Raw genomic sequence first — 25,886 nt, forward strand, 5'->3', positions numbered from 1 at the left:
TTTACACTTAAATATCATCAAAACAAGCACAGGATCATGGTAGGTAAAGGTGCTGCTTTAAAAACTGTACAAACATGTCTACAGTGAGTCCAACATAATAACAGTAAAAAATGGATCACATAAAGTGAAAATCTGTGTCCTATTATAAAGGAAGAGGATTATGACAAATTATGAACAGTTTTATAACAGATGCTTTAATATTCCTTTGTTCTAAACTGTCTGACAAAACATAATAAAGTTTTACTGACGTGAACAGATTTAGTAGCGAGTGCACTGTTCTTTGCAGTTGTGTGCTGGGGAGGTGGCATCAAGGCTGGTGAGGCCAACAGACTGAATAAGTTGATCAGGAAGGCAAAATCTGTTGTTGGACTGGAACTGGACAGTCTGGAGGCTGTGGCAGAGAGGAGGATGGTGGACAAAATAAACTCCATATTGGACAATCCTGTCCACCCACTTCATGAGGAACAGTGGCGAATGGGAAGGTCATTCAGCCACAGACTAATTCCCCATAAAGCCAAGACTGAAAGATTCAGGAAGTCTTTTGTGTCCACGGCCATAAGACTCTATAATTCCTCAATATAAACAATAACGCACATACACACACACACACACACACACACACACACACACACATGCAAGTACGCACACACACATAAACATGCACACACAACCCCCCCCAAATAAATAGTTAATTAGTTTATTACTTTATTAATTACTTTATGAATTACTATTAATCAATATAATTTAAATAATCTCAAATTTAATAACTGCTGTAACAATTGAATTTCCCTTGGGGATTAATAAAGTACTTCTTCTTCTTCTTCTTCTTAATATCTGTCCAACACACAATCAGACCTAAAACATTATGGATGTTTCATTCCACTATAATAAGATGATTAATAACAAGAATTAACAAACTCCTACAAGCTTTGCGGGAGTCTACAAAGAGAGTCTTCACAACTATAACCAAAAATTAAAAAATGCTAGGCAATCATTTTTCTCAGAGGTTATCAATAGAAACAGCAATAATGCCCGCACATTATTTTCTGTTGTAGACGGACTCACAAACCCAGCACCCTCTGTTCCTTCTGAACCGCTGTCCAAAAAAATCATGCAATGATTTTGCAGCCTTTTTCACAGACAAAATATCAAAGATAAGACAAACTATATCTAGCTGCACTCTTAGGAACATGACAATATCACCTGTGCCTCCTTGTTCTCCAGTGAATCTAGAACATTTTGATCTCCTTGATCACAGAGCTCTGGCAGAAACGCTTCTACAATTAAAATCTACATTATGCTGCCTTGATATTTTACCAGCAAATTTCTTTAAAAATGTTTTTAACAGCTTAGCTCCAGATGTATTGCAGATTGTCAATAGTTCTCTTCAGTCAGGGCAGTTTCCCCAGGCCTTAAAAACTGCTGTTATAAAACCTCTTCTTAAAAAGCCTAATCTAGATGCTTCAGCAGTAAGTAACTACAGGCCAATATCAAATCTTCCATTTTTGGGAAAAATAATTGAAAAAGTAGTTTCTCAACAAATTCACAGATTTATGGTGCAAAACAATCTTTTTAATGCACTTCAGTCTGGATTTCGCGCACACCACAGCACTGAGACTGCACTTATTAAAATTTTAAATGATTTACATTTAAATAATGATGAATCCAAAACCTCTGTTTTAGTACTACTGGATCTCAGGGCTGCATTTGACACAGTTGATCATGATGTGCTGCTTGATAGACTAGAAGCGTGGGTGGGAGTTACTGGCTCAGTGTTAAATTGGCTAAAATCTTACATACAAAATAGAGATTATTTTGTCTCACTTGGTAACTATGAGTCTGAGCGAACAAAAATGAAATGTGGGGTTCCTCAGGGGTCTATTCTTGGTCCTCTCTTATTCAATATATACATGCTGCCCCTTGCTCAGGTTATGGAATACTACAACATTGACTACCATACCTATGCAGATGACACCCAACTTTATATATCAGTATCATCTCATGATTATAGTCCTCTAATTTCATTATGTGAGTGTATTAATCAAGTCAAAGAATGGATGCGCCAGAATTTTCTCCAGCTCAATACAAACAAGACAGAAGTGATTGTTTTTGGCCCCAAAAATGAAAGGTCAAAGGTCATTGCTCACCTTGACTCCATGTCATTGAAAGCTACATATCAAGCCAGAAACCTTGGTGTAATCATTGACTTAGACCTGAATTTTAACAACCACATAAAATCCATCACTAAATCTTCCTATTACCACCTGAAAAACATTGCTAGAATAAAAGGTTTTCTGTCTAAACAAGATGCAGAAAAACTTGTTCACGCATTTATTTTCAGTAGGTTAGATTATTGTAATGGCTTGTTTACAGGTCTTAGCAAAAAGTCAATCAGGCAGCTGCAGCTAATCCAGAATGCTGCTGCCAGAGTCCTTACAAACACCAAGAAACTGGACCATATCACACCAGTTCTTAGATCACTACACTGGCTTCCCGTTAGTCAAAGGATAGATTTTAAAATCTTATTGCTAGTTTATAAAGCACTAAATGGTTGTGGACCAAAATATATCCAAGATATATTGGTTCCCTATGAGGTTTCCAGACCCCTCAGGTCATCTGGGACAGGTCTACCGTGTGTTCCCAGAACCAGAACCAAACAAAGTGAAGCAGCATTCAGTCACTATGCTCCTCACTTGTGGAACAAACTTCCTGAACACCTGAGGTCTGCTCAAACTGTCAGCTCATTCAAATCAGGACTGAAAACTCTGTTGTTTACTGCTGCCTTCGAATAATTGTTCATCCTTGTTTTCTTAATGTGCTTTTATGTTTTATTTTAATTTACTTTACTTGATTTAAATTTATTTTATGTTAAATGTCTTTATTTTTAAATGCTCTTTTCAATGCTTTTAATGTAATATATGCCTTGTAAAGCACTTTGAATTGCGTAGTGTATGAAAGGTGCTATACAAATAAATTTGCCTTTGCCTTTAGAAGCCACCTGAGCTCTCTAAAAGTGGCTTCATATTTAACTAATGAAATGTATAAAGCTAAATTACAAACGACAGGTAAGTACTTTCTTACCGTTTTTGGATGCTTTTCAGCAGATGAGAATATCAGCTAACTGAACACCGGTGGTAACAGCCTGCTTGTCACAAGAGGGGTCCTCACGTGTTTCAAAACAACGCTTAGCTGGTCGCACATGTGCCTGCCTATAAATCAGCCTAATGTGCAGTGATGTGGGCCGATGCAGATTAATTAAAATGTGTAGAAAAATGGCTGATTAATCAGGGTTTTGTTGTGTGTGTGTGGGGCCACAGTGTGTAATTCAGCGTGTTTCAGACCTATGAGTATTTATGGTAATACTTTGACACCCAAAGTGAGTTACTGGGTATGTTAATTGTAAATGGGTTTGTTTGCTCAAGTAACTGAAATTGTATTTTACATAGAGGTCAATTGAGTAGTTCGGGCATTTGTGAAATTTCCACTTGAAGGTCAAAGATTGAGAGCACCTGGATTGTGTGAATGATTAGGAACTTGAAGTTTCAGTTATTTTGCATTAAAATATCGTTTAGTTGAATTGTGTTTCAGGTTCTGCTCCCTACTAATCTGCTATAAAAGGCAGGGGGTGCTAAACATAAATCATACAGTTAAAAAACAATAACAGGTTTAGATCCTGTTGCTTAATAAACACATATAACATTTATCCCTTACTGAGACAAAATGTAAAGACCAATTCAGACCTAGACTTGACTGATACTGTCACCCTTACTGATTTCTTCATGTTTTCAGGACTTTATCAATACCTGATTCCATTTTATTGCAGTTAATAAAAAACAATAAGAGAATTCACATGTAGTCACTTTTGAATGAACAAAATATTGTTAATAATGTAAAGTCAGTGTGTTGCAAAATTTTCCATCCCACATAAAATAATTTCACTCACTCTATCATTTCTCCAGTATGTTGGTGTCACTGGAGTGAGGCTGCAGTATCTGAAGTGTAACAATGTGTTTGATACATTTTCTGAACCAGGGGTAAAAAAATGCATAGATGATGGGGTTTAGAGAGGAGTTACAGTACAACAGCCATATTTGAATGGCTGCAGATGAAGCAGCAATTGAACTGCTCTCAGCTGCAACTGTGAAACAATAATATGGACTGGAACACAAAAGAAACACAACAACTACAACACCAAGGGTCCTGGCTGCTTTTATCTCAGATTTCTGAACTTTGACAGCCTCTGAACGCTGGACTGTGACAGCTGTAACGTGGGAGCGCATTGCACGAGCCTGAGACACAGCCACCACAAACACCCTGATGTACAAAACTATGATGACAGTAATGGGAGCGAAAAAGGTGACAACAAGGTCAACAACTCCTTCGACATAGTTAACTATGACAACACACTCTCCATAACAGGAATTATATCTGTCTGGTTGCATGAGAAAGTCTCTCAATATCCAGCTGGTGTGCACAGCAGATAATATCCAACATAGGAAAATGCAGAGTTTGACTCTTTTCAGAGTGACTCTAGTGGAGTAAAACATTGGGTCACAAATGGCTATATAGCGGTCAATTGCTATGAGCACCATGTTTCCGACTGAAGCACTGATAATGTGAGAACCTAGAAAGAAATTCACAGCACAAATAAAGTCACCCAGGGCCCAACAGCCTTTGTAGAGCAGGATTTCAACTGGCATCTGCAGGAAGCCCACAAGGAAGTCTGCGACAGCCAGAGAGAGGACGAGAAGGTTGGTGGTGGTGTGGAGCTGCCTGAAATGAGAGATTATCCACACTGAATGCACTGAAGTTGCAATACTAGGAGTATGAACAACATGCCTGAATACAGCACAGTGTTGCATAAGCATTTGTAAATAATCTGTTCACACAAATCAAAGGCCTAAATATATTAATATTAACAACATTAGTTATGTGTCATAATGTTATTTTTGTCATTTTCCATGTGGGAGATGTAACAATAGATAAAAGCAGTGATCTAAATGTCACATTCTGCTGCCTGGCCAAGGCCAACTTCAAGGAAAAAAACAACAACATTAACAAATAAACATTGTTAGGACATGCAGAGAAGTTTATCTCTGCCTGAAGTGGGAGATACAGATGATGACCAGCAGGTTAAGAACCACAGTAATCATAGTGACGAAGGACAGCAGAACATAAACCATCATGGACTCAGACTGAGGACGCATTGCCTTCCTGCAGGACGTGTTGAGTTGTGGAAAGCAGAGTTCAGCTTCTTCATGGTCCTCCATTATCAGAGAGAGAGGAGAGTCTGCTGAGTTCTGACAGCTTTCCTGTCAAAGGGCGTTGTTCACAGTTAATTTATCCTCTTCTTTTTCCCCTCCCATGCACAGTTTCCATCTATTCAGAAGGCCAAAGCCAGACACGTCATACTCTTCTGTTGCTGAATGCACTTTGGAAAAGTAGAATATAAACCCTTAAAACTATAAAATAACTATATGATGCATTTGCTTTTTGTTTATGTCTTCTGCTTGGTATGGGATGCATCAAACCGAACAGAAAAACAGAACAGTCAGATGTGGATTATTAAATATTAGGTCTCATTCATCTAAATCTCTTTTAGTAAATGATTTGATAACTGATCATCAAATTGACTTACTCTGTCTTACTGAAACCTGGCTACAGCAGGATGAATATGTCAGTCTAAATGAATCAACCCCCCTCCGTCATAAAAATTGTCATGTTCCCCGAAGCACAGGTCGAGGTGGAGGAGTAGCTGCAATCTTCCACTCAAACTTATTATTAAACTTTCATCCTCAGAACAATTATAACTCATTTGAGAGCCTGACTCTGAACCTTTCACATCCAAACTGGAAAGCACAAAAACCAGTTCTACTTGTAATCATGTACTGTCCACCTGTCCCTTACTCAAAGTTTTTAACTGAATTACAGACTTCCTATCTGATTTAGTGCTTAGTTCAGATAAAGTCATTATAGTGGGAGATTTTAACCTTCATGTAGATGTTGAAAATAATAGTCTCAGCACTGCATTTAATTCAATTTAGGTTCAATTGGTTTCATTCAAAATGTTAATAAAATCCACCCACTGCTTCAGTCACACCCTTGATCTTGTTCTGACATATGGCATCAAAATAGAGCATCTAATAGTTTCTCCCCAAAATCCTGTTTTGTCAGATCATTCTTTAATAACTTATGAATTTAAAATGATGGATCATGCAGCATTTGGAAGAAAATTCCACTACAGCAGATGTTTGTCTGACAACGCTGTTAATAAATTTAAGAAAATAATTCCATCTTTATTTACATCTACGCCATGTGCCAACACAGTGGAGGGCAGCTGCCTCAATCCTACTCCCTACCAAATTGATCATATTGTTGACAGGGCTGTATCCTCACTGAGTGAAACGCTTGATACTGTGGCCCCTCTGAAAAAGAAGTTAGTGAATCAGAGGAGATTAGCCCCATGGTATAATTCACATATTCATACCTTAAAGCAGGCATCACGAAGGCTGGAAAGGAAGTGGCATTCCACAAATTTAGAGGAATTTTTTCTAGCCTGGAAAATCAGTTTATTAACATACAAAAAGCTCTCTGTAAAGCCAGAATTGCATACTATTCATCACTAATAGAGGAAAATAAGGTTTCCCAGGTTTCTTTTCAGCACTGTAGCCGGGCTGATGAAAAGTCACAGCTCCGTTGAGCCCAGTGTTCCCTTAGCTCTCAGCAGTGATGACTTTACAAATTTCTTTACAAATAAAATCACAACTATTAGAGATAAAATTCATCAGATGCTTCCTATACCTGCAATAAATGAATCTTCTACTACAGTAGCTCTTGAATCATCTGCAAGACCTCAGTTATGTTTAGACTGCTTCTCTCCCATAGATCTTTCTGAATTTACATCAGTAGTTGCTTCATCTAAATCATCAACGTGTCTCTCAGACCCCATCCTGACTAGACTGCTTAAAGACACCCTGCCATTAATTAACTCATCTTTATTAGACTTAGTAACTTTATCTCTAGTATCAGGCTACGTACCACAGGCTGTAAAGACTGCAGTAATCAAACCCTTACTCAAAAAGCCTAGTCTTGATCCAGGAGTCTTGGCTAATTATAGACCAATATCCAACCTAACATTTATTTCTAAAATCCTAGAAAAAGCTGTTGCTAAGCAGCTATCAGACCACTTACACAGGAATGAATTATTTGAAGATTTTCAATCAGGATGTAGAACACATCATAATACAGAAACAGCATTGGTAAAAGTCACCAACGATCTTCTCTTAGCCTCAGATAATGGACTTGTTTCTATACTTGTCCTCCTAGACCTTAGTGCTGCATTAGACACTATTGACCACAACATCTTATTACAGAAACTGGAGGATGTGACTTCTATCAGAGGAACAGCATTAAAATGGTTCCAATCCTATTTATCGGACAGATTCCAGTTCGTTCATGTCCATAATGAACCTTCCACACGCACAAAAGTTATTTATGGTGTTCCACAAGGCTCTGTGCTAGGACCGATTCTGTTCACCATGTACATGCTTCCTTTAGGCTATGTCATTACGAAGAACTCTATTAATTGCCACTGCTATGCAGATGACACTCAGATGTATCTATCCATGAAGCCTGTTAACACAAACCAGTTAACCAGACTTCAAGCCTGTCTAACTGACATAAAGGCCTGGATGACCAGTAACTTTCTACTTTTACATTCAGAGAAAACAGAAGTTATTGTGTTTGGGCCTAAAAACCTCAGAAATAACTTTTCTAAAATTATAGCTACTTTTAGATGGCATAGCCCTGGCCTCCAGCACTACTGTGAAAAACCTTGGAATTATTTTTGACCAGGACATGTCCTTTAACTCACACATAAAACAAATCTCTAGAACTGCCTTCTTTCACTTGCGCAACACTGCCAAAATGAGCAACATCCTGTCTCAAAATGATGCAGAAAAACTAGTCCATGCATTTTTTACCTCAAGGCTAGAGGCTAGATTACTGTAACTCATTACTATCTGGATGTCCCAGTATCTCCATAAAAAGCCTCCAGTTAATCCAGAATGCTGCAGCCAGAGTCCTGACAGGAACTAGCAAGAGTGATCTCCTATATTAGCTTCTCTTCCTCTAGCTCCCTGTAAAATTTAGCTATCAAGCTCCTCTCCCGTGGAACCAGCTCCCAGTCTGGGTTCAGGAGGTAGACACTCTCTGGACTTTTAAGGCTAGACTTAAAACCTTCCTCTTTGACAAAGCGTATAGTCAGCGCTGGCTTCAGGTAACCCTGAATCATCCCTTAGTTATGCTGCAATAGGCCTAGACTGCCCGAGGACCATCGGTGCACCGAGCTCCCCTACCCCTCCCCTCCCTTCCTTTCCCCTCTCCTCCTCTCTTCCCCCCTCACATGTATATTCCACCACTGAATGTCACTAACCTCGTGCTCTCTCCCTCTCTCTCTGTTCTTTCTCTGTACCTTATGCAGGTGTGCCCGGTCCTGGAGCTGTATATCGCTGATGTGCAGTTACTGGCCCCACCAACCCGCAGTGTATATTTGTTGTTTATTGTTGCTGTTCTTTTCACTCTCCTTTATCCACTCACCCCAACCAGTCGAGGCAGATGGCCGCCCAAACTGAGCCTGGTTCTGCTGGAGGTTTTCTCTTCCGTTAAAAGGAGTTTTTCCTCTCCACTGTCGCCAAGTGCCAAGTGCTTGCTCATAAGGGATCTGTTGGGTTTTTTTGTTTTTGTAAAGTGCCTTGAGATGATTTCTATTGTGATGTTATACAAATATATTGGCGCTATACAAATAAAATAAAATTGAATTGAATTGAATTGAATTTTTCAGAGCAATTCAAATAAAGGTTGCTTCCTGTGACCGAATCAGGTTGCTCTTGTTGAGGTTCACCTGTAGGCCTAAACAGCCTATATTGTCGAGCACAGTCTGTGTGTCCTAAAGGGCCTGGTTGTGGGTCGGTGCACAAATCAGCCAGTTCTCCAGGTAAGGCCAAATTTTTAAGCCTTGTGCCTACAGGGGAGACAGGGCTGCTGCCACACACCTGGTGAAAACCCTGGGGGACAGAGACAGTCCGAATGGAAGGACCCTGAATTGGAAGTGTCTCCCCTGAAAAGCAAAACGGAGGAATCACCAATGATGAGGTGAAATTGGCACGTGAAAGTTGATGGAAGTGAACCAATCGCCTGGGGAAATCGCCTGCAGTACCTCCTTTGTGCTCAACATGTGGAAAGAAATCACCTTTAAAAACACATTCAAACCTCTCAGGTCTAAAATGAGGCGTAGATCGCTTGTCTTCTTTGGTACAAGAAAATATGTTGAATAAAAGCCCCCTGGATCTATCAGGGGTTCCACCCTTGGCCAGCAGGGCAGAAATTTCCTGACTCAGTGCCTGGGCCTTTGCCGGATGGTTGTCATCCTGACCCGGCCAGAAATGGGGGGCCGGCATTGGAATTGTAGGTGGTATCCCTGAGACAAAGTGGACAGCACCCAGGCGTCTGGGGTGTGAATGGCCCAGTAACTGTGTTGTTCCAGAGTTAAACAACCGACTAACAGCCCAGTCGTTTCAATTTCAAGCCGGTGGCCATTTAAGGGCCTGGGGGGACGCCAAGCAGCTGGTATTGCCCGAGGAAGGCGCAAGGTCGAAGCCCTGACCTGGTCTCGTCGGTTATGGGCTGGTCTGACCACCAGTTGCTGAGGTTCGTTTGTAATACGACATTGCGGTCGTGGGCACCTGGCCTTAGTCCTCAGAGCGGCTATAGTTGGTTCACCTGCCGGCATATGGCCCAATCCAAATTTTGGATTCGTCCTGCATCGACACCAAAGTCCGTCCATCTGATGTAGGATGTGAAAATGCCTTAGTGTCTGCCCAACAGGTATGCAATTCATTCACATATTCCACCAAAGGGGGGACATGGGAGCCTGATTCCAAAGTCCTAGAGCTTATGTCTACCGGACCTTCATGAAAATGCATACCAGATGCCACCAGTTAGATGGCATCTTCTTCACAGACAGTGGTCCCACGGTCACCAGCCATCTGAATGGTCTGGAGGAAGGCTCTCATCTGGGCCAACTCGGTAGTGAGATGATCCACCCTAGCAGACAATTTCCCAGAGTTCTTCTTCCTTGTTCGCATGGTTGGAATAGATGCCCCCGCTGTAGCGGAACGCTTTAGGCCCGCAGTATTATGCAACAATTTCAAGGAAAAGCTGTTTAAGAGTCGGGTCAAGCGGGGAGCGCCACTATCGACTTTATAAATGCAGCTGGCAGTACAAACAAGCCAGCCTGTAACAGCTACTCCACGCTTCCGGAATCAGGTCGAGCCAAAAACGCCATTGATGATTCGGAAACAATCAGTAATAATAATTAGAAAGTGAAATTAAGACGAACAGTAATGTCATTGCCAATACCACAGAAACAATGCCGAACTCAGCAAGGAATTTCCAATGCACATAAACTAACTTAGACAAGCCGTACACAGCTGCACAAAACAACAAAAAACCACAGATTGGGAGAGGGGATGAAAACAACCCGTCACCAACCGGGAACGACACTTAACTGGCCCAATGTATTAATACAAACAGAAAATTACTTACCAGCTGCTGTAAACAACAGTCCAGCATCAGGTGCAATCCTATGCACCCGTAGCTCCGACTGTAATACAGTCACGAGGCTACTGGCGACAAGCAAATGAAAATAAGCAGTGGCGCTAATCACAACCACACATGCACTCAGCAAACCTGCGTGTGAGAAGAACAAAAAGGACTGAGCCTCTGGTGTCACATGATCTCATAGATTCAGTAGGTCACCAGGGGATCACCGGAAGGTGTCAGGTGACTTTGTTTTCATTAAAATGGGCACACCCCCCCCTTTTTCGGCTGAAAAACACATACCCAAATTAAACTAGTTGTTGTTCTTACATTTTAAGAGTTATATTGATGACCTTGGTGTCGTTTGAAGCAAAAGCTTCCCAGTTTACTATCGGCGCGCTGTAAAATGTGAAATATGACTCCCCTCCCCCTCTTGCGTCGAGCGCTGCTTGCCCAGCGTTGTCAAGGCAACATTTAGAGTAAGGAGTGGGGGCTGCGTTAAAGCCCACTGGTGCGTCATCAAACATAACGAGTCATATACTGTTGGAAAAGCCTCATCATTGGCTACAAGATGCGTCAGTCATCATTGACGAACAATGTGACTGGCTGATTCTACTGTCAATCGAAGTTAGTCTATGCCCCCTGACTGGGATTTGCTCTGAGGGTGCGAATTGCGAATTCTATTGGTTTTAGGGTCAGTTACGCTGTGAAACGTAACAAACACGTTTGGTTGAGGCCTCATGTGATTCACAGAAGCTTGTTATGTCAAACTTTATTGAATAAACGGCGAAATCAACCGTAAAACGAAACGGATCATAGCTTTTCATGAGAAGGATGATGGATTTATGGATTTACTGTATAATATTACGTCTTTTGGACTAAAACATGGGTGCACTTTGTTCTATGGATTCTAACAAACAAAACGATATGCGACACTCGATGTTTGAGTACACGTATGAAGTAACAAGACAAAAAGGTAAGAACCAGCGTACTGTACTGTATTTGTAATGTTGTTAAATATTAAGAAACTGTAGTCGCTGTGATTATTCAATCCTAAATTGCTTTATACCATTTGAATCGTGAGACTTTAAGGTTTTATTAGATATAAAATTTGTTAGACTGTATTCAAATTTATCCGATCTTTGGTGCAATATCTAATTAAAGCTAATTAAAATTAAATTAAACCTAATTGGCCAATGTATGGACCAATGGCCAATGTACTGGCCATTGGAACCTAATTAATACTCATCCAGTGCTTCAAGCACCGCCTCTGGCGGTCAGTAGAGATGAAATAGAACACCACTAAGCTTCTTAGATGTTCATTTAAAGAGTTAATGGCCTGAAAAAGAACAAAGTTACATATTGTAAAACTACTGTTAGAGTGTACAAGGGAGATGGCTCCATTTACATTAGCTCCTTTTTTATAAACACATTTATAAACTCATAATGTAAATCATCTGCACTACATGGTGCAATCAAACATTTAAATAGTGTAATGAACAAAGTAATATTCACAGCATGTGTGTTTATGATCCTGTTACATGATATGCTGCATTTGAAGACATAAAATTAGATTTATAAAGATGATTTATATCATCAGGGGCTGATTCATGTAACAGAATATTAGTAACATCCAGTCATTTTTAGTTTTTTAATTACATGTAGTTGTTTCTACTTTGACACCTTTCGTGCTTGTTCACTTTTATCTGGCCCAATTTCCACCTGATTCTGCTGCATCTTTTAAGTCCTACAAATATTGCATGTTCCAGATGTTCACGTTAATTTCAAACTAGAGACAATAATCACCTTTTTACCTTTCTCTCTGTTTTCCCTGTCATTTATCATTAAATATTCTTGTGCTGATGTAACTAATAAATTTGAGGTTTTGAATCTGCCAGACAGCTGCTGTCTAATGAAAGTATAAAGTGTCTGTTACACATAACATCTTTATGATTTTAAAAACATGGCCCAGGGAAAGAAGAAAATAGCAATAATCCTGACTAGGCATCGGTTTTTAAAACACAAAACACATCTGAAAATGTATGAAATGTTGAAAAACATTGAGCTAATGAGATCATGGAAAATCAGGTTTCATATTAGTGTGTGTCTTCCTGCCTTTAGCCAATGGTTTTATCATTTCTTACAGGCCTGTGCTGTAGCAGAGCAGCCAAAAACACCACATACATTAAACATGAGGAACTCATGCTTCGAGGCCTAAATTTTCCTCCGAAGACTGAAATCAGTTGAACTTGAGAGAAGATCAAGGTGTTAAATATATATGTCAGTGTGTACTGTAGAAATATAGCTCCCTGATGAAATTTGATAAACATATGTTTCACAGAGAAAAGGATTAAAAAATGTAAATCAATTACTTTAATGTGTGAACACATATAAATTATACATTTAATAGCAGGTTTAGATCTTGTTTATAAACAAGAAATATAACATTTATGTTTTACTGAGACAAATTTTAAAGACCAATTGATGCCACTATAATATTTTAGAGTTACAAGAACCAGGTTTCAGTATCTGAAGTGTGAGAATGAGTTTAACAGATTTCCTGAACCAGGGATAGAAAAAGGCGTAGATGACAGGGTTCAAACAGGAGTTAAAGTGTGCCAGCCAGATCTCAAAGGCTACAGATGCAGCATCAACTGAAGTGTCTTCACCTGTCAGAGTGGGGTAATAGTAAGGACAGAAACAAATCAAAAATACAACTACAACAATACCAAGAGTCCTGGCCGCTTTCATCTCTGCTTTCTTCACAGTTGAAGTCCCTGAATGTTGTTTTTTTACAGCTGCAACATGAGACCTCATGGCACGGGCCTGAGACACAGCCACCACAAACACTCTCATATACAGAGTTATAATGATAGCAATGGGTATAATAAAGGTGAAAACAAGGTCAACAACTCCTGCATTGTGATTTATGACAACCACACACTCTCCAAAGCAGGTGTTAGACATGCCTGGATGTTCCAGATGATCATTTAAAATAAGAAGCCTGTAGAAAACAGAACAAACCCAACACAGACAAACACAGATTTGTGCTCTTCTCTTAGTGACCGTAGTGGGATAATGTAGAGGGTCACAGATAGCAATATAGCGGTCAACTGATATGAACACCATATTGGCTACTGAGGCAGAGGTAATGGTGTAGTCTATAACATAATATACAGTGCAAAGAATATCACCCAAAAACCAGCATGCCTCTGTATAGATGGTTTCAACTGGCATCAGCAGGAAGCCGACAAAGAGGTCTGAGACAGCCAGAGACAGGAGGAGCAGGTTGGTGGGGGTGTGGAGCTGCCTGCAGAGGGAGAACATCATCACTAAACACACCGTAGTTATACAGCCATAAGGAATCATGTCATTAGTTACTGTACAGTGATGCAGCTATGTGTCTAAATGTAAATACTGGTCACACAACCACAATATCGCTCTAGTGCTTTGGTGTTACAACATCAAAAATATTTAAATGGCTAAGGTCAAGTTATTTCTATAAGCTGTAACATTTTAGATTATATATCTGCCTGAAGTGGGAGATGGCAATGATGACCAGCAGATTAAGAGCCACAGTGAACAGAGAAATGCAGGAAAACAGAACATAAATGAGCATGGCCTCAGTGTAAGGACTTTTAGGCTTTTTGCAGGAGAAGTTCAGTTGTGGAAAGCAAAGATCAGCTCCTTCCAAGGTCTCCATTGTCAGAGACGAGAAGCTGCTGAGCTCCGTACACTTTGTCATTCAGCTCATTTAACCCCCACCCTCCCCATGCTGCTGCTCATGTTTCCTCTTACATGAATATTGATGGTGCCTCCCTCAGTCTTTACATCATGCTCTTTTCTTCTCCTAACCTTTCTATGAAATAAAATGTTTAACTCGGAGCAGCAACTAACTATTGTATTAATATCTTATTCATACAACAAAATCTATGTTGTAAAAGTGAAGTTCACTCTAATACACACAGAACTGTAATAATAATTAGAATAATGAAGACAAAAGTAAGGCCAACATTTCCTGCATTTTTAAATGTATTGTCCATAGCAGGAGTTATGCCTGATTAATTGTCACAGGTGATTAGTTAAAAGAAAACTTGGAAAAACAGAGTAGATCAGTAGTAGATTATGTGAATTGGTAGATTTTTATTTTAATTCATTTATTTGATGAGAGGGACAGTGTACATTAATCAACATTCAACAAATGTAAATGTACCAGAGTTAGCCAAAAGGCTAGTTTTCATCGGCAGCCCCCCTGCCAGATGTCAATTAGCATCCTAAAATGTTTTACCCTAAATGTAGTATATGAATGTAGTATATATTCATAGTCTTATTAATATTCTTGGGTTAATGTCACTAAGCCATTAACATGAAATAAGCAATTTTATTGTGGTTGGTTAAGGTGATTTTAAATATGATATAATCAAAACTGTCTAACAGGTTCAGTGACCAAACAAAACAAAATATGCCAAGTCCCACATACGTTACATCTCAAAAACATGTTTTATATGAACAATAATCTGCAAAAATATACAACTGAGTAAGATGCAGTGGATTACATACTATAATATTTCTCTCTGAAATACAATGGATTAGCGGTATAAAGTAGAAGAAAATGAAAATATTCAAATTAAGTACAAGTACTTCAAAACTAACATACTACATGTACAGTATATTTTACTATTAAGTAAAGCTATGTAGTTACATTCCACTACTGTAAAGAAATGTGTGAGTCCAACAGTTTTCTCCAGAGAGGAGAGGGTGCTCTTTTGCAGCAGCAACACATTCCTTTCAATCTCCCATCTGCTTATTTGTGCACAGCAGCACCCACAGGTGAATGTGTGTGAGTGTGGATAACCCACATTGCGGGGACTGAAATCTGTTTACACACTGATATTCCAGGGACTTTGCCTCCTCATGGGGACCAAATGCTGATTCACCTAAATCACTGAATTTTAGGGTGACATTTGGGTTTAAGGACAGGGTGAATTTAGGTCCAGGCCAGTTTCTGCATCATATGCTAACTGTTTATTTTGACTGCAGTTCCATTTCCTAAAATTGTAAACCACTAACAAACACATTTATAGGGAAATGTGACTGTGAATCGATTTTGTTTTCTGTTAACGTAATAAAAATATCTTGTTAATTGGACAAGTTATGTATGTGTCAATAATGGATGTTTAGTAAACAGTTCACAGACAATGTTATTGTTGAATACACTAGATGTCCACAGTTTTTTGAGACATCACATCTTTTTAACCACAGTCTTACCACAGTAAAGCTCAACTACAGTCAGTTGATGAAAACTCTGCCCTCTGGTGTGAAAGTTGTGTGCTTTGGACTTTTACCATCTACCCCAATCACCTTCAAGCAACTCTGCTCATTACAATATATATATAGTGTATAAAGATATTATTAGATTAGACTAGATTCACAGCATGGTGGATGAGTGGTTAGCACTGTTGCCTCATAGCAAGAAGGTTTGAAACCCATCAGGGGCCTTTCTGTGTGGAGTTTGCATGTTCTCCCTGTGCTTGTGTGGGTTTTCTCCAGGTACTCTGGTTTCCTCCCACAGTCCAAAAACATGTATGTCAGGTTGATTGGTGACTCTAAATTGCCCATAGGAGTGAGTGTGAGTGTGTGAGGTTGTTTGTCTCTATGTGGCCCTGTGATGGACTGGTGACCTGTCCAGGGTGGACCCCTGCCTTTCACCCAAAGAGAGCTGGGATAGGCTCCAGCAGATCCCTGAGACCCTGGTTAAGGAATAAGCGGGTATAGATGATGGATGGATGGATGGATAGATAGACCAGATCCAACCTTATTGTCATTACATATGTACAAGTACAAGGCTGTTAGCATCTAACCAGAATTGCAATTAGCAGCAAGTGCAATATCTACAGTATGTACACTAAGGCAGTACCATGAGCATAATATCAATCAAGGACCAGAGAGCAGCAGCATGGTGGCTGAGTGGTTAGCACTGTTGCCTCACAGCAAGAAGGTCGTGGGTTTGCAACCCGGCCTTTCTGTGTGGAGTTTGCATTTTCTCCCCGTGCTTGCGTGGGTTTACCCGAGAGAGAGCTGGGATAGGCTCCAGCAGATCCCCGTGACCTTAGCTTTCAGGAAAAAGCAGGTACAGAAGATGGATGGATGGATGTATGGACCAGAGAGCAAGGAGGCTGTCTGGAGGAGCTAAAACCGAGGATACACAAGTGCACCCTTCATGGAAGTTTGTTACAAGTTGACACGCCACTTTATCATAATTCAGTTTGTGACTGAACACTTCACGCTTCATTTTAGATCTCTTAAATAATGTTTTCTGGATCCTCTGTCCTTTTCCCTGCACCATATATGGGCTGAACTAAGGTGCAAGGAAAAGATGCAAGTGAGGGAAACTTGGATGCAATTAGTGAAACTAATTCACTAATCATCATTATTATACTACAGCCATGTTTCCCAGATAACTTCAATGATTTATTCAAAATAACTGAATTATTTTGTGTTTCTGTATACATTGCCATGAATATAGTTCTGCAATACTGCAACATGTCTGAAACTGCCATGTGCTTGCACTTACAGCATTGTTTCATTTGGTATATCAATTCACCAAAGAAAACAATGTATTTTGTGTTTCTCATAACTACATTTTATCATTTATATTTAAGAACAATGCCCCTGGCTAAAGGTGATAAAATACGTAATTGATCAGATTCTTTCGGCAAAAACTGAAACCGTCTTTGATTGTTGAATGAGAAAAGTTTGAAGGACGTGACAGATATGATGTCACCTAAGAAACAACTTTGACTGTTAACTTTGAACTGTTGGTCAACTTAGCAATGTTTGCATCATGCAGTCTTAGGGCTTGTTAGCTTGTTGTCTGGCAGTAACACCTCTGATTGCTTTGGTGTCTTCATGTGTCACTAATGAAAGCAGGTGTGAAAACTTTCATAGCCTGAGAAAAGGTAAACAGCAATTACCAGCAGCTAATGAGAGTTGTTCTGGGAGCAGTGGGAGTCTTCATAACACAGTGTGTGTTTGTGTTTGTGTTTGTGTGTGAGTGATGCTTTATGTCAGTTAGTGTCCTCACAAAGACAGCTGAAAGACAGATGTGTGTGTGGCCATTACACTAAGGAAACTGAAGTTTTGCAAAGTGAACAAACAGTTTTAAAACTGAAACAAACATTGATGTTTATGAACGTTATTTGTGTATTTGTGAGTCCAACCTAGTATCCACACTGATACTAATGTGTTCTTACATAGATACACATGTATGGATGTTCAAAACATACCTCTGTCATGGTCTATTGATGTAGCTGTTTTCTACATTGATCACTTTCTAAAATATTGAAGGTATAGTTGCAGCTAACGGACTGATGTACCTAAAAAGCCTCTTCACTGAATTTTATTTTGTGTTTGGAAAACTGTTTAACTGTTTAACATCTTGAAAACCTTTTCCATTATTATGTCATAAAGATCTCACTTTCTCATCACTTTTGATTATTTAGTCAATTTAGCGTGGTTCTTAGACACAGCGTTTTAAAAACGTCATAAATAAAATCACAATAATTGTTGATAATAACCTGTTAATGAATTGTAGCTAAAGGACAAGATTTAAAGGTCACAACCTCAGCTACAAAGGTTTGTGTTTACTTTGATGAATGACTTGTTCTCAGACAAAGTTTGCATCATGTTTTGATATTTTGAAGCTGCAACTTGTCAGAGTTAATTGGTGTCATCATCTGAGAATAATGCAAATAATAATGTGTGAAAAGCCACAAAGGTCCATGGCCATTAACAGCAGCTAATGGGCTACACACAGAGTTGATCAGGGAGCACTGGGGGTCCTAATAAGACAATACATTTGATTGACTGTTTGGATTATATCTGAGCAAAGTTTTGCAAAGTGAAGAAAAACTATCTAAATTAAAACACATGCATATGAATATAACTTCTGTGAATTTCACCCTGGTGACCACAATGATTTGCTTTGATTTAATAATTTCCCATTTCATTTTAAATTCTGCATAATGTTGCAGTTCTTATATGACAACAGCAGTAATTGGTTTAATACACAACTATAGAAAACAAAAACGTAAATGTCATCTAATCTATAAACCCACCTTACTTGAAGTTGGGCTGCTTTTATCTACGTAACAAGTTTAGAAGTATTAGAATTTTCAAATGACAAAATCTATGAAACTACATTACATATACATAACTATAAAACAACTATGGTTGTCCAAGATCTGTGAGACAAGAGAAGTGCATTTCATTGATAACGTCAACCTGTTCTGGCAACGTGACGACCCGCTTCTGACAGAGTAGACCATGTGATCCTGTTAAATCCTATTGTGAAGCCAGGAAGTACTTTGTTGAAGTTGGTAACTGTGTCTCAGACCAAATAGCCTTGACATGTGGGGTCCCCCAAGTGTCCATCTTGGGACCCCTTTTGTTCAATCTTTACATGTTTCATTTAGGCCAGTTAATACGCAGCAATAATGTGTCCAACAATAACTATGCAGATGACACTCAGATTTACATATCACTCACAGCTGGTGAACATGGACCAGTCGATTCACTGTGTCACTGCATTGAACAGATCACTGTGTGGCTGCAAAACATCTTTCTCCAAATAAACAGTGACAAAACTGAAATAATCATCTTTGGGCCACAGAAACAAAGAGAAAGTGTCAGCAGTCATGTCGAGTCTCTTTCTCTAAAATTTAAAAATCAAGTTAGAAATCTAGGGGTAACCATGGACTCAGACTTGAATTTTACCAGCCACATTAAATCGATAACATCGTCAGCATTTTACCATCTCAAAAACATTTCCAGAATCAAAGGGATCAAGTCTAATTCAGACTTGGGGAGACTCATCCATGCATTTATTTCTAGCAGGTTAGATTACTGTAACAGCCTGTTCACAGGGCTCTCAAAACGAGCTGTAAGGCAGCTGCAGTACATTCAGAACGCTACTGTTCTCGGGTCTCTGCACTGGCTTCCTGTTGCTCAGAGAATAGACTTTAAAACAGCACTGCTTGTGTATAAGTCTCTTCATGGCTCAGCACCACAGTACATCTCTGACATGTTGATGCCATATGAACCATCTCAAACTCTGAGAACATCAGAGACAGGCCTTCTGCTCAAGTCAGGACTAAACATGGAGAATCAGCGTTTCAGTTTTATGCAGCTACAATCTGGAATAGTTAATGATGTTAGACAAGACTCAACTCTCAACTCTCTCTCTAATGTTTAAGTCTGAGCTAAAAACTTTTTTAGCTCTGCATACGACAACAAAGTGTTTTATCTGCACTTTTAGTTCTGTGGAGTTATCAAAAGATGTATTGTGTATCATTGACCACAAAAAACATTTTTACTTTACTTTATTACTTAAGTACATTTCAGACCCTGTACGTTCTTACTTTTACTTGAGTAAAGGAGTTGAGTTGGTACTTCTACTTTTTTCATGCAAGTATCTGCAAGTATCTGTGCTAATACTTAAGTATAGAATGTGAGTACTTTTGCCACTTCTGTGTACATATAAGGCACTGGGGAAAAACACTTCTCTACCGAGTCACAGTCCATATAACTCTATTAATTCTCCAGGAGAGAACAAAGGGAAGAAACAAAGGTATGACTACACAAAGACACCTGGCTAAATAGGCAACAGGTGAACTCTATTGTGGCAAATTATCCTAAAGCTGCCGGAGACCAATGCAGAACTAACAGAAACTCCATACAAAATAAAGGTCCCCGACAGGAAGTCATGACAGCTATAGAAATAAACTTGCCTGGCCTGCCTCATACAATTGTTAATAACCAGGTTCACCTTAATTTGGATTCACAATCTGAACATATTCTAAAGCTTTAATTTACACTTAAATATCGTCAAGAAAAACACAAAATCATAGTAGGTAAAGGTGCTTTGAAAACAGTGTAAAAACATGTCTACAGTGAGTCCAACATAATAACAGTAAAAAATGACATTAACTTAAAATCTGTGTATTGGTTTTGAAAAAAATATGCAGCTGCAGTTTAGGAATTATTCAGTATAAGAAGCTGTGTGTATCAGTTAATTTTGTTGACGAAGTATTTTCGTTATAATTTTCGTCAACGACAGGTTTTCACTGACGAAAACGAGACGTTAACTAAATAAAAATGAAGTGATGATGACAAAAACTATTATTAAAATATATTGACATTTCGTTGAACAAAATAAAAACGAGATGAAAATGTGAGTGAGGGACATTTTTGGAAAAGATCCAATCAGAATCAATCTTCTTACACGCACATTTGAAAAGTAACTGATCCACCTAGTGACGCGGGATGTGCAAGTACACGACATCATCCTAGCCTACACTGGGTTTCTGTCTGACTAAAACTATAATGAAATGGAAACAGCTGGAGAAAACAAAGAGAAGATATATGGGTCAGTTTCATCTTTGATGCAATGTCATTACTGCTAAATACAGTTTTTCTCTTAAATATTTTGGAGTTGGTCTTTAAAGAATGAAGAATGTCATATGCAGGTTATAAACAATGCATATCTAATTTTTGGTCTTTTATGGAAAGGCCATATTCCATATATATTTGATGAAACTTGTTTTTCATTTAATTTTAATTTAGAATATTTTGTATATTACAATAGTTTTACTAAATTACACTTAAATTAAACCCAATAGATTTTAGTCGACTAAAACTAGACTAAAACTAAAACAAAGGAGATGACTAAAATATGACTAAAACTAAAATTGCATTTTAGTCAAAAGAGTATGACTAAAACTAAATTAAAATCTGCTGTCAAAATTAACATTGGTGTGTATAACTAAATTCACAGCCATGAGTTCATGATATTTGACCTAACCAAATATAGTCTTTTTCAATTAACTCACATTGTATTGATTTAAAGACTATATCTGGTCTGACAAGAAAATTATTGAAGTGTCTGACTCAAAATGAACAAGTTCAATCACATTTATTTTCTCAGCGCAGTTAACGCCTTATTTCAGTCACTTCACTGTGTCATTTTAAAATATCTTCATGTCACTGGAGCCAGACTTCAGTATTTGAAGTGTAACAATAACTTTAATACATTTTCTAAACCAGGGGTAGAAAAAGGCATAGATCAGAGGGTTTAGACAGGAGTTAAAATAGAACAGACATAGTACAAAGGCAGCAGATGAGGCATTGAAGATAATTTCCTTATCTGCAATATTGAAACAATAATAGGGGCACAAACAAATGATAAAGACGACTACAACAACACCAAGAGTCCTGGCTGCTTTGAGTTCAGATTTTTTAGCAGTTACTTTGCTTGAACTCTGCACTGTGACAGTTGTAATGTGAGACCTCATGGCACGAGCCTGAGACACAGCCACCACAAATACTCTCATATACAGAACCACGACAGCAGTAATGGGAAGAATGAAGTAAAAAATAAGATCTGCTACTTGTTCACTTAATGTAATGATTATCACACACTCTCCAACACATGAATGGCCTGAATATTTTAGATTATCTTTCAAAAACGCAATGGAACCAAAAATAGGACAGATCCAACAGAGACAAACACAGACTTGAACTCTTTTTTGAGTGACTCTGATGGAGTAATGCAGAGGGTCACAAATAGCCACATAACGGTCAATGGATATGAGCACCATGATTCCTACTGATGAAGAAGTTATAATATAATCAAAACCACAATACAGAACACACATGAGGTCACCAATGTACCAGCAGCCGTCTATCAACATAATTTGAAACAACAGGATGAAGCCCACGAAGAAATCTGAGACAGCCAGAGAGAGGATGAGGGAATTGGTGGGAGTGTGGAGCTGCCTGGAGAGGAAAGACAGCAACATACTCATTGTTTGTAGTATTGATTATCATTAAAGATAAAGACATAAGCAGCTCAAATAACAAATTCAACAGCACATAGAGAGAAAAAAGACATTTTTCCACTATCATTTCTTTGGCACAGCTACTAGACTACTGTAGTGATGAAATATGTGTCTACTTGAAGTGTGAGATGGAGATGATGACCAACAGGTTGAGAGCTGCAGTGAGCAGAGAGATAAAGGACAGTATCATGTAAATCAGCACAGTGTCAGAGAGAGGACGCTTTGGCTTCACACAGGAGGTGTTTAGCTGTGGAAAGCAGAGTTCAGTTTCCTCCATCAGAGAGAGGAGAGGAGACACTGCTGAGCTCTGACAACTCTCCAGCTAATTTGTTCCTCCTCTGACATCTTCTCCTAATTACTGAACTAATGTCCCTCCTCCCTAATCTCTGCACATCATCTTAATTAGTCTCTTTGCTCCATGTCTGAGTGCATTTAGAGTGCCATGGTAATTATCCTGAATATGTACAAAATTAAATAATATATCTGTATTTCTAATAATTTTTCTTTTACACGGTTTTAGCACTACTCAGCTCTACTCTACTTGTTATGGTGGGATATTTCTGTTTCTGGATATGGTGTTTTATTTTGGTGCTTGTTTTCCTGTTTCACCTGTTTTAACTTTCAGGTAGCTTTTCTGTTTCATTAGTCTAATAGCATTCACCTTTGTTTACTTGACCTTTTGTGTGTGTATATATATATATATATATATATATATATATATATAAATCCCGTCTCACCCCTATGGGTGGTGTGTGTGTCTTCCTCAATCTCGGGTCCTCTACCAGAGGCCTGGGAGTTTGAGGGTTCTTCGCAGTATCTTAGCTGTTCCTAGCACTGCGCTCTTCTGGACTGAGATCTCTGATGTTGTTCCTGGGATCTGTTGGAGCCACTCTCCCAGTTTGGGGGTCACAGCCCCGAGGGTGCCGATTACCACGGGGACCACTGTTGCCTTCACCTTCCACATCTTTTCTAGCTCTTCTTTAAGCCCTTGGTATTTCTCCAGCTTCTCGTGTTCCTTCTTTCTGATGTTGCTGTCACTTGGGATCGCTACATCTACCACTACGGCTTTCTTCTGTTGTTTGTCCACCACTACTATGTCCGGTTGGTTAGCCATCACCTGTTTGTCGGTCTGTATCTGGAAGTCCCACAGGATCTTAGCTCGGTCATTCTCCCTCACCTTTGGAGGTGTGTCCCATTTTGACCTTGGGACCTCCAGCCCATACTCGGCACAGATGTTCCTGTACACTATGCCGGCCACTTGGTTATGGCGTTCCATGTACGCTCTGCCTGCTAGCATCTTACAACCTGTTGTTATGTGCTGGATTGTCTCAGGGGCATCTTTGCACAGCCTGCACCTGGGGTCCTGCCTGGTGTGGTAGATCCCGGCCTCTATCGATCCTGTGCTCAGGGCCTGCTCTTGTGCTGCTACGATCAGTGCCTCTGTGCTGTCTTTCAGTCCAGCTTTTTCCAGCCACCGGTAGGACTTTTCGATATCAGCCACTTCTTGTATCTGTCGGTGGTACATGCCGTGCAGGGGTTTGTCCTGCCATGATGGTTCTCGCTCTTCGTCCTCTGCATCGGGCTTCTGTTGCCTGAGATATTCACTGAGTATTCCATCGCTTGGGGCCATCTTCCTGATGTACTCATGGATCTTGGCCGTTTCATCTTGGATGGTGGCTCTGACGCTCACCAGTCCCCGGCCTCCTTCCTTCCTCTTAGCGTACAGTCTCAGGATGCTGGATTTGGGGTGAAGTCCTCCATGCATTGTGAGGAGCTTCCTTGTCTTGACATCAGTGGCTTCTATGTCCTCTTTTGGCCAGCTTATTATGCCAGCGGGGTATCTGATGACCGGCAGGGCGTAGGTGTTGATGGCTTGGACCTTGTTCTTCCCATTTAGCTGACTTCTTAGGACTTGCCTTACTCTATGTAGGTATTTGGCTGTGGCTGCTTTCCTTGCGGCTTCTTCTTGGTTCCCATTTGCCTGTGGGATTCTAAGGTACTTGTAGCTCCCCTCAACATCCGCTATGCTGCCTTCTGGGAGTTCAACTCCTTCAGTCCTGACAACTTTCCCTCTCTCTGTTATCATTCGACCACACTTGTCCAGTCCGAATGACATTCCAAAGTCGTTGCTGTATATCCTGGTGGTATGGATCAGTGAGTCGATATCTCGTTCAGTCCTGGCATACAGCTTGATGTCATCCATGTACAGGAGGTGGCTGATGGTTGCCCATTTCGGTATCCGAAGCCAGTCTTAGTGATGATCTGGCTGAGGGGGTTCAGGCCTATGCAGAACAGCAGCGGGGACAGAGCATCTCCTTGGTAGATGCCGCACTTGATGGAGACATGTGCTATCGGCTTGAGGTTGGCTACTAGGGTTGTTTTCCACAGTCCCATTGAGTTCCTTATGAAGGTTCTTAGGGTCCTATTGATGTTGTACAGCTCCAGGCATTCCAGGATCCATGTGTGAGGCATTGAGTCGTAGGCTTTCTTGTAGTCAATCCAGGCAGTGCACAGGTTGGTCTGCCTGGTCTTACAGTCTTGAGCGACCGCTTTATCCACCAGTAGTTGATGTTTTGCTCCCCTGGTGTCGTTACCCATTCCTTTCTGGGCCCCGCTCATGTATTGAGCCATGTGCCTACTCATCTTAGCCCCTATGATGCCCGACAGGAGCTTCCATGTTGTGCAGAGGCAGGTTATTGGACGGTAGTTGGATGGGACTGCTCCCTTTTGGGGGTCCTTCAGGATCAGGACTGTCCTGCCTTCAGTTAGCCACTCTGGGTGAGTCCCATCCATTAGCAGCTGGTTCATTTGAGCTGCCAGGCGCTCATGGAGGGCAGTTAGCTTCTTTAGCCAGTAGGTGTGGATCATGTCAGGCCCTGGTGTTGTCCAGTTCTTCATGTTTGAGACCCTTTCTCAGATATCTGCCGTTGCGATGGTTACTGGTTCCTGTTCAGGGAGGTTGCTGTGGTCTGCTCTCAGGTCTGCCAGCCACTGGGCATTGGTGTTATGTGATGCCTCCCTCTTCCATACGTCTTTCCAGTATTGTTCAGTCTCCAGCCTTGGTGGGTCTGCTCTCGTGTTACTGCCCTGCCACTGAAAGTACACCTTGGATGGTTCGGTGGAGAACATCCTGTTTATTCTCCATGCTTCTATTTCTCTGGTGTACCTCTTCAGGCATGTGGGCAGGGCTGTGAGTCGTTGTTTGGCATGGACAGCCTGCTGTATTTCTTACCCAACTTCATCCCCCTTCTCTGCAGTTCTGATAGTTGGCTAACTTCTCTCCGTGTTGCCCTTATTTTTGCCTCTAACCTCCTTCTCCATGCAGGGTACTGCTCCTTGGTGGTGGAATGTATTTTGTGGCCAAGCATCTCAAGTATCACTGTTGCCGTG

At 40.1% G+C, this 25,886-nt stretch overlaps 2 protein-coding genes across 2 annotated transcripts; both read right to left on the reverse strand.

Moving 5' to 3' along the window:
• Positions 1–3,947: 3,947 nt before the first annotated feature.
• On the reverse strand, positions 3,948–5,270 carry LOC113123141 (trace amine-associated receptor 13c-like). The gene is made up of 2 exons (XM_026294966.1): positions 5,101–5,270; positions 3,948–4,773 (listed from the first exon to the last, which is right to left on the reverse strand). Exons 1-2 carry the CDS (start codon positions 5,268–5,270, stop codon positions 3,948–3,950), a joined length of 996 nt encoding a protein of 331 aa, XP_026150751.1.
• Positions 5,271–13,089: 7,819 nt separating this feature from the next.
• On the reverse strand, positions 13,090–14,302 carry LOC113123731 (trace amine-associated receptor 8a-like). The gene is made up of 2 exons (XM_026295978.1): positions 14,133–14,302; positions 13,090–13,909 (listed from the first exon to the last, which is right to left on the reverse strand). Exons 1-2 carry the CDS (start codon positions 14,300–14,302, stop codon positions 13,090–13,092), a joined length of 990 nt encoding a protein of 329 aa, XP_026151763.1.
• Between the last annotated feature and the right edge of the window lie 11,584 nt (positions 14,303–25,886).

This window comes from Mastacembelus armatus, chromosome 21 (assembly GCF_900324485.2).
Source record: "Mastacembelus armatus chromosome 21, fMasArm1.2, whole genome shotgun sequence".
NCBI classification, from domain to species: domain Eukaryota; kingdom Metazoa; phylum Chordata; class Actinopteri; order Synbranchiformes; family Mastacembelidae; genus Mastacembelus; species Mastacembelus armatus.

What these genes read in the sequence shown, in the direction of transcription:
- LOC113123141 (XM_026294966.1), bottom strand. Translation starts at nt 5,270, where the DNA reads ATGGAGGACCATGAAGAAGCTGAACTCTGCTTTCCACAACTCAACACG. An exon ending in ATCTGTATCTCCCACTTCAG is followed by an intron (nt 4,774 to 5,100) that starts GCAGAGATAAAC and finishes CTCTCATTTCAG; the next exon opens with GCAGCTCCACACCACCACCA.
- LOC113123731 (XM_026295978.1), bottom strand. Translation starts at nt 14,302, where the DNA reads ATGGAGACCTTGGAAGGAGCTGATCTTTGCTTTCCACAACTGAACTTC. An exon ending in ATTGCCATCTCCCACTTCAG is followed by an intron (nt 13,910 to 14,132) that starts GCAGATATATAA and finishes CTCCCTCTGCAG; the next exon opens with GCAGCTCCACACCCCCACCA.